Source organism: Puntigrus tetrazona, chromosome 8 (genome assembly GCF_018831695.1).
Source record: "Puntigrus tetrazona isolate hp1 chromosome 8, ASM1883169v1, whole genome shotgun sequence".
NCBI classification, from domain to species: Eukaryota; Metazoa; Chordata; class Actinopteri; order Cypriniformes; family Cyprinidae; genus Puntigrus; species Puntigrus tetrazona.
In genome coordinates this window covers 19,094,852-19,104,210 of record NC_056706.1, presented here as the reverse complement: position 1 = coordinate 19,104,210, position 9,359 = coordinate 19,094,852, and the positions used below count along the sequence as shown (strand labels likewise).

The 9,359-nt window shown below is 42.3% G+C and overlaps 1 protein-coding gene and 1 pseudogene across 1 annotated transcript; both read right to left on the bottom strand.

Annotated features, from left to right (window-relative positions):
- Nucleotides 1-363: 363 nt before the first annotated feature.
- Nucleotides 364-3,905, bottom strand: LOC122350065 (DNA polymerase delta subunit 2-like). The gene is made up of 11 exons (XM_043246260.1): nucleotides 3,766-3,905; nucleotides 3,405-3,620; nucleotides 3,193-3,314; nucleotides 3,001-3,124; nucleotides 2,790-2,904; nucleotides 2,106-2,304; nucleotides 1,919-1,999; nucleotides 1,562-1,719; nucleotides 1,350-1,477; nucleotides 685-786; nucleotides 364-585 (listed from the first exon to the last, which is right to left on the bottom strand). The coding sequence occupies exons 2-11, from the start codon at nucleotides 3,616-3,618 to the stop codon at nucleotides 425-427; spliced, it is 1,404 nt and encodes a 467-aa protein (XP_043102195.1). The 5' UTR covers nucleotides 3,619-3,620; nucleotides 3,766-3,905; the 3' UTR covers nucleotides 364-424.
- Nucleotides 3,906-4,118: 213 nt separating this feature from the next.
- LOC122351047 lies at nucleotides 4,119-9,305 on the bottom strand (annotated as a pseudogene).
- Between the last annotated feature and the right edge of the window lie 54 nt (nucleotides 9,306-9,359).

The following is a 9,359-nucleotide window of genomic DNA, read 5'->3' as shown; positions in this document are numbered from 1 at the left end:
ATACGGGCCCTGATCTATCTATTATTATAGGCTTCCTGAACAGTGTTTCTCAGTAAATGAAAAGCACCTGTTTTCTGTTGAGAACTAGATGGTTTCCTGGTCTTTAAAGCTATAACTATTAGAGAAATTGGTTCTAATTTATATAATCAAGGGTTTATGTGATTACGTTTTATCTACACACATGAACTGCATCGAAAGAATTGACTTTCTCCTGAGGATTATGCATAAAGAAACCTAAATCATTTAACCTTTTAGGTACATTTAGGTAAATACACAGGGATAAATAATGTCTGAATAATTTTTCAGAAACACAAGGTTCACTGTACAATGTAACACTACAAGAATTACAGAAGAATAAGACCGTTTCTATACAAAAGAGGGAGCTTTATTAACAAACAGCACGACAACAGAAACAAGTGAGTGTTTAATGGCTGACATTCATCTCGTTGTCCTCGCCATCCTCTGTGGAAAAAGAGGAGAAGCAGACTGGCTCGCACTCCAAGGTGCGCAGGTTCACAAGACAGGCCGTCTGTGTGCTGCTGAACTCTGGGATCGCTACCAGGACAACATCCTGTCCTTCAGGTCCTGCGATGAATAGGAAGGCAAATAAATACTGGTAATGCTTGGCCATTTTTTAAAATACAATGCAACTTTTTTTATTATTAAACAGTCTTTTATATTCACCTGTGACTCGTTTACTTTGGTAGCTCGGTGCATTTCCGCTGAAGTACACATGAGGGCACTCTTCCATAATAAAGGGGTCTTTCTGATAGAAGGGGTAACAGCCTGTAAGTCAGCAAAACAGAACACTCCTGTTAAGCGTGACTCAGGATCCAAGTTCTTTTTTAACTATGCAATGAAAAATGTAAATAAAAATCAGTATCTTCAGGAATACAGAGACCCTAAAAGGACAGGGAGAAACTATATTTCAATGCTTGTCTATTCTTTTGCACAGGTGTAGTCAATGAACAAATGTTATAGAAATAATCAGAAGCGGGAGGAAAAACTGTATTATGAGAGAAAGCAAGAGCACTGAAATTATTATTATTATTTTTTTTTTTTTTCTCTCCCGTATCATATTTTTCCTTAACCTTTGGGTCTCTGTATCAGAATACTAAAGAATAAACATATATAACGTTTTTAAATGTAATATTCTGTTATTTTACTGTCATGTCATTGTCTGGTGTGTATGTGATCATCACCGAAAAATCAGTCACATTAATGCACAGCTCTTGATTTTGCTCCTTTGAATTAAGGCACACAGATATTACACTAAAATAACCCACAACGCCCATTTAAAAACAAAAAAATACCATCAAAAATGTCATTAAAAACCAGTCTGCGCGCACCTAGTGTGTCCGGCGCTGTGGGAGCCAGGTGGCGGAGTCTCAGTGTGCTCTCCAGTATTTCCAGATGATCCTCCATGCTGCTGTACTTCACAATATCACTGATATTTTGACCTGATGTGCCCAAGAACCTGAGAACACAAAACGCTGACCGTCACGGGCTGCTCACCACATCATACCACCGACAGGAGGACGAAACACAGGTAGTTGCTCACCGGACACCATCTACGATGGCTTGGTAAGGGTTGCTGACCAGCTGCAGGGTGGGGAAGGGCACAGACAGAGGGAACATGCAGCGGTGCAGGGGCTGCTGGGGTAGAGTGTAGTTGGTTGGGTCATACTGTCCGGGCATGACATCTACGGATACAGAGGCCTGTAGTGGACAAATCACACACTGACTGTAAAAAGGCCATCATTATGCATTCAGCAACAGCTTTGGGAAAAGCTACTTTTAAAAGTAATGCATTACAATATTGCGCTACTCCTTACTACCTACTTTTTAAAACTGGACTGAACTTACTGAATAAAGCACAATAGATTTGGTCTCCACGCATCGAGCTGAAAACACTCACCACTAGCTGCATTAGAAGCTCATCCAGCAGTCTGATAGCCTCCACACTCCCAGCCTGAGTCTTCTTAGTCAGGTACTTTGCCTTCAGATGTAAAAGAGTTTAATTCACAAGACTAATTCACTATATGCTACAGAATCCTGCTTGAGATGTAAGACATCGCTGCTTAAAAATTAGGCCTATTTGACACCTTGGTTGTTGAGTCTTTGTCCTGAGTGCTTTGACTCAGCATGTTCCCAGCTAGTATGACTCTAGAGATGGATGCTGCTCCGCTCTGCTCCCCCTGATCTCCAAGCTGACCGGTTACCATGTCCACTAAAAGCTGCAATCCCATCATGCTGTCTGCTCTGCTGCCGTTCAACCCCAGGCCAGAGGCAAGAAGCACAAACCTTTCCAACCAGTAAAACAGCAAAGGGTAAAAAGTCAAAATGAGTCACGTTGATTCTACACCGTCACACTAAAATCAGCCTGGAAAAGCATAATAAAAATGCTGTAAGCGCTAAATAACATTTAAACATCATTATAAACACTGCAAAAATAGTATTTATCATAGAATTTCATGGCAACTTTAAACAAGTTTAAATGTATTATTATTTTTATATATTTTGGTATTCTTATTTGCCTTATTTTTTAAAGACTACCACTGCCATCATGTAACACACACTTAAATGTTGATTTTAGAAATACTATTAATTAGATAACACTATTAAATGTAAGCTTTACTAAATTCAAAATGAATATATATTTCACATAGCACATTCTAATGTATTAGCCACATGTTTAGCACTGTTGCATCCCTATCTGTATGTCTATAAAAAATTATAATAAAGTTGGTATCTCCGGATCTCTGGTCATGCGAGATGAGTTTCTGTACCTGTCTGAGCTGAGAGGCTGTCTGGGTGTCTGTGGAGGAAGGTCGGCCATGCAGAAGTCCTCAACAGTGAATTTCCCATCATTCTTCTCTGCACCCATGATGGCAATTACGCTGCCTGAAAACACCATTTGACAACAAAGCATTATGTTTGAGAAGATCAGATTGTAAGACTGACTGTCTTATATATGCTGAAAACCTCCCTGTATCCCACCTGTCACAAACTTGGGTGCCTCGATGTTGCCTTCCAGTTTGATCCTTTGCAGCTCATCCTCCAAAATGAGCTCATCTGATTGGCTGATGTATTTGGCGCGAGGTGGCTGGGGCAACAGATTGTGCTAAAGAGAGAAAAGCCACGTTAAAAACAAGGGAGGAGGGAGAGAACACAAGCATCTGGGGGTTTTACCTCCTCGCTGATCTCTTTCAGGATGGAGGGCTGCAGCTCCATGTTTTTGAATACGGTGCCCACTATTACACACTGTTCACCCGTCTGCAGGTCACACAGCTTCCGGACGGGCGCCGCGCCGCCTGCCACACACACACACACACACACACACGAGTTCAGCGCTTCAGCCACAACACGAGCCTCTCAGCGACTGTACAGACGGCGCGTCTCACCCCACTTGTGCTTGGCTCTGTCGGTGAGGATGTCCCTCATCTGCATGAGTCTGGTGGCGTAGATGTGCGCGTACTGGCGGCTGAAGCTGCGCTCGCCGAGGCGGAATCTCTCCGAGCAGCCGCTGAACGAGGGCTGCTGTCGGGCAAACACCGGCTCGTCGGAGCCCGGAGCGGACAGCAGCGTCTCCCTCGGCACGATCACGTCCGAGAACATGACTGGGGGCATGGAAAATGATCAGCTGAACGTTTTTACGTCACGTGGGATAAAATATAAGCGCAATATAAGTCAAGTTTAACGATCTATAGTAGTCGCGCGCGCATGTTGCTGTATGCTAACAGCCGAGTAGCTTCACTTTCTTACCTGGTATGTTTTACAACAGTATACTGTTGGTTTAGTTTGATTCGGTGATAAAGTAAAAACACATAAAATCTGGTCGACCTACTCTTGTGTTGATTTTAGTATCTCCCGCTAAACATTTCACCTGTGACCTCTACGAAAACGTGACGCGAGTTCCGCTAAAGCCACGCTTTCAAAATAAAAGCTACCGGGATTTTCTGCGTTTAAGTGAAGGGCTGTATTTTTAGGCATATAATTGACATTTATAAACAGTCTGAATTAATAATAGCCATATCGACTAAAATTGAAACACGGTAATATGAAAAATAAGTAATGTCAATATTAGTGAGGAGAAAAAAAACAATATGGCTACAACATTTGTTACTGAAATTTATTAGGTCGTTTTCCATTGACAAGTATTTATTATGCATCCAACAAAATGCAATGTTTCAAAGCTTGACTTCGAAAAGCTTAACTAAAAATAGGGCAGCTTGCTAGGAGACTACAATATTATTAAATGTCTTAACCATTCACAAATTGAATGTTCAAACACATTTGTAGGATAATCACAATACACTGATTACATTGACCTGCAGTTTTTCTACAGAGCACAGCACAAGTTCTGTGAAGCGTACAAATGCAGCAGGGTTATTATAAGCACAGTAAACATGGAGGATTGAAACAGATGATGAATATGGGTGATCTACTTCTTCCTTCCTCCTCTTTCCTTAAGGGCCAGATGAATGACGGACCCATTATTCATGTTGTAATAGGCCAGAGAGTTGGAATCTTTGATGAAAATTCCCTGGAAAACAAATCAAACAACATGATATGTCAGTTCTTAAAGCAAGTATTTTATATTCAGTAGTGTTGTAACTAACGTGCCGTGCTCTTTTAAGCACTCGAGGTTTAAATAATCTTATTCTACTGAAATAACTTACCTCATACTGCAGCTTCTGTTTTCCAGCCGGCATACCGGTGGCTTCATGGATCTTAACCTTGATGACAGACACCTAAGGGCACAATATGGCATTTCATTAGCTTGCATTTTCATAAATTTTATGCATATTTTGTATAATTCTAAAGAGGAGTAGTTAATATATGTAGAAATCATGCATACAGATACTAGATAGGCAAAGCATTTACCTGGTCTGTGAGAGGCAGGTTGAAGTTCAGCACTTGGCCACTTAGCTTCCATTCGGTCTTGTCCTGCATGTTGGGCACCTGGACTTTGACTGAAACCGGTCCCTAAAAAAAACAAAAACAGCAAAGGTCAAGTAAAATGATTAATAAATACTGGCATGTAATAAGGGTAAAAAAAAAAATTGCTAAGTGCATTGAAAACACTTTGTTGCAGCAATGCTATCTATACCTTGTTCCTGCGCAGGAACTCCTCTTCTGGAATCAGGTTGTCCTCGGTCTTCATTTTCTTGCTAGAAGGCTCGTCATCATGAGGAGGTGGAGGATGAGCCGGAGGCATGGGAGCGGAAACGGTGCTGGGAGGCTGAGGCACAGGGGGAGCAGGTACAAATGCTGAAAAATAAAAATGAATTAGAACAATTACATAAAATGAATGCAAATTAATGTTTATTTTATCAAACTACTTGTATAACAAAAATGTGTATTAAATAACAATAATTATAAATATAAATAAGTATATTAACTATTGATAACAGACATAAATGTCTGTTGATTGACTATTTATTAAAATGTGAACCAAGTATCTAACAGAATTATGCAACAGACTCACCAGCAGGAACCACCATGGGCGGAGGTCTGGGAGCCATAATATGGGGTGCAGAGGGTGGCATGGGCACCACATTGATGCGTGGGGCATGCAGCATGGGTGGCATGGGGGCCAGAACTTGGCCAGGGCCAGGCGCACCACAGGGGCCACTGGAGGTCTGGGTATGACAGGAACCGCAGGGAGCAACGTGGTCCGCACCGGAGGTGCCATCTGGAATATACAAAAGAACCCTGTTATAACTAGCACTTTCATTTTGTGTTTTGCTCAATCAAGCCGATCTTTCAAGACTCACAGGAGGTGCTGTGTTGACCGGTGGAGAGGGTTTGGGCAGGCTGGGGATTACTGATGGCAAGGGCGGCTGAGGAATCTCGTTGGGCTTGCTGGGGCCGATCTTCTCCTTGGTGTCGTCCTCCTGCACCAGACCTTTAGCTTTGTGGATGGCCTCAATCTGCTCCTGCAGGGTGATGTTAGCCTGAGCTGCCTGCTGGGTACGAGCCATACTGCCCGAGTGACCGTCCCATGTGACCTGCACAGACAAGAGGATGGAGTGTATATATTTATTTATTACTTACACAAATGTCTGATTAGGAAGAGTGTTTTTTTTTGGTCCTGTAGAATTTTTGAATTTCTCTTAAAACACGTTTCACTGTAATTTCATTTGTCTACTATTAGTGTCGAGCAGTGGCTATACATGTATTTTTTTTCTTTGCGTTCCTTACCTTTTCCTCTGGTTTTTGTATCTCCTCCTCTCCGATCTTCTTACCGATGGCCGTTTCTTCCACACCGAAGATATCGGTACGTCTCTCGGCGAGCTGCTTCAGGCTGCTCTCAATGTCCAGGCCGAGCGTACACCTCCTCCTCGATCTGACGCTCTCGGATGCTGCGGTCACGCTGCTCCAGCCAGCGGGGGTCCAGCAGGCCGATGCGCATGTGCTCCTGCATCTTACTGGCTTGGATCTTCTCACCAGTGATGGGAGAGATCAGGTACTCATCAGGGACGGTCACAGGAGGCAGAGGCTTAGACGCTGAAAGACGAGATAAAAAGTGAGTGGATGCAAATATGTTCAAGATGTATGAAATACGCTAAAAGTGAGTTTTTAAAATGCCCTTACCCTTCGGGTCGTAGTCTTTGCGGATAATAACCTGGTCCGGGGTAGGAGGCAGAGGTGGTGGCAGGGGGTTATCAGGAGGTAGAGGAGCCTTCATGCCATCATCCTCGTCATCAGAACCCTATTGAGAGAGGAAGAACAGATGCTACTCAGTCAGAGTGAACGTTAACACATTTCAACAAACTCCTCATCTATTTTCTAATGCGAACAGGAAACTTCTTTAAGCAAGCATGACGAAATCCCCCTCGTCTCTTCCGGTATGTTCACCTCGTCCATGTCCTGCAGCTGTGTGTCCTGATCCAGCTGAGCCGCGTGTCCGCTCCACCCGGCCCTCTCTCATCCTCTTCATCCTCACTCTCCACCTCCATCTCCACGTCCTCACTCTCTCCAAACTTCTCATAGCGCTCCTGGATCAGGATACGCGCGCCCAGCTCCTCGGGAGTTGTCGGAGGAGGGAAATTACCTGAAATTTGCATAGTAGTAAATTACAAAATAAATTATTGGTATTTAATAATATGAACTTAACAGTTATTAATATGGACAGATTAAATAAATATTAATTCGATTTTTATTATTATTATAGTACAAAAATAACTTTCCCTTATCTTACAATAAAAAAATGAGATCTAACCGGCTAATAGAACGATAGAAAGGGATTTAGGAAATTTCTTGCCATGAAAAACCACAAGCATTCTTCTGATGCAATGATGTGTGTGATGATAAACATTCTGAAATATCTAAAATGACATGTTAATTACACATGCTCACCCTGCTCATTTGGTTGGAAGTCCACAGTCTCCACCACCACAAAGTCGTGCCAGTCAATCTGAGCATAAGCCACTCTCTCCTTCTCTCGCTCCTCCTCTTCCTTCTTCCTCTCCCTTTCCTGGAACTTGGCCCACTCCACACGATACCTCACCTGAATAAAATGATCACAAAGTGACATATCTGCTTATAATATGGCATGTAATATATTTAGCGATTTCAGTTCCCCTATTTGTTTCACCCAAGTTCTCTCTATTGGTTTTAAAACACCTGAATCAACATTATACACCACCATCATACTAGGCTTGCCTTATGCAGCATCTTAAAATGAACTTTATTTGATCTGAAATGCATGTTTGAATTAATTACCTGGTCCAGAACTCGCGTGGATTCTCTGCTTCCTTCTTCAGTTTTCAGCAGAAGACCTTTTGGGGGATTAAAACCTGCAAGAAGCCAACCATTTAAGTTACACTTTAATAACGTGTATACATAATATCTCACGTTTCTCACAATACTCAGCTCTTATTAGCCATTCCTTAGTCTGACCGATCTCAGCATTCTCTGTATTGATGCGCTACATTTGTGTATTGTTCCACCAGTTTAGTAAAGTAGTTGAACAAGCTGTGCTGTGGTCGAAGAAAGTCAAACTGGTAGTTCCTCTGCTCCTTCTGCATCAGCTGCGTGAGGAACTGGCGGCCATTTCAGGCAACAAACTGTGCCGTCAGCCTAGCTTCACTCACATCCAGGTCAAAGGCTGAGATGGAGGAGGGTCGGCAATGAACTCAAACTCAGGCGGAGGCTCCTTGGGGACCACCGCTCCTTGGGGACCTCATGGATCACCTGTGCTTGAACCTAAATTAACACAAAAATGTGTAATTACTGGATAACAATCTAAAAAGGCCTTTAAATCAGACCGCTAGATTGCTAGGGTGTATTGTAAAGCATGAACAGGATCCTGACCTTCTGTGGAAGCTGCTGTGACGCTGCTTGTTGCTGTTGCATGACTTTAGGTACAGCTGCAGACGGCTCCTGAGCTTTGCCCTCCTTGAACTCGTTGACTTTGTGGCGGTAGTAGGCATGGTAAGGGTCGCTGGGGTTGAGGAAGTTGAATTTTGGATTGTTGATCTCATTCTGTCGAATTCTGGCCTCAAACTCGGGTCCATTCCTGCAAACAAAACAGTGGTTAATTAATAGTTTAAAAAAAGCATAGCAAATACATTTTGTTGTTGATATAATGTCGACCTGGCCACGAAGCTAGCAGTCTTGTCAACAATATTTCGGACTTCAGGAGGTGGGTAGATGATCCCAACAATGGGCTTTGTGGCTGGAGTCTCTTCCTTTTGGTCCTCGGGCTGTTGATTAAAAAAAAAAAATAAATCAATAATAATTATAGCAAAAGGAGCGTAATGGAAAAATGACTCTTATGACAAGAAAAAAATGAAATTATGACAAGAAGCTAGATGAGGTCGTTTCATTAAACCTACTCAAAACATAATCTACAAACATTCAATACTATGATCCATTAACATGCTTCATGTGCATGGAAGGCAAATATGTTAACAACTAAATATAAATCAGACGAATCTCCAGTAGTATCTCTAAAAGAACAGATAGCGATAAATTATCGTTTAATACCTTATTATTCAGCTCCGGCTGCATGATCTGTACAGGCCCAGGCGGCATGACTGCGACACCACACGCTCTTCTCAGGCCGAATCAAATAAGCTAAGGAAAATAAAATGTTGATATCAGTTTAAGGCGTAATTTGTTAGACAAATGACACCATAAACTTCCGAAAACGACCGAAAGTAGTATAAATTCTATAACATTTTATACAACTCACTAACCTCTCGTTGCGCCAACCGCCACAACACAGAAATCGACAAACGAAGACACTTCCGGTAACCAGGCCAAAGGGGATTGTGGGAAATGTAGTCGAAAAGAAAAGCCTCCACCTACAATGCAACCATGGAAACCTAATGTAAATAGAGCTAACA

Excerpts from the sequence above, each read along its gene's own strand:
- LOC122350065 (XM_043246260.1), bottom strand. The coding sequence starts at position 3,618 with ATGTTCTCGGACGTGATCGTGCCGAGGGAGACGCTGCTGTCCGCTCCG. Across the intron at positions 3,315-3,404 it reads CAGAGCCAAGCACAAGTGGG|GCGGCGCGGCGCCCGTCCGG; the intron begins GTGAGACGCGCC and ends TGTGTGTGGCAG. Across the intron at positions 2,905-3,000 it reads GGCACCCAAGTTTGTGACAG|GCAGCGTAATTGCCATCATG; the intron begins GTGGGATACAGG and ends TGGTGTTTTCAG.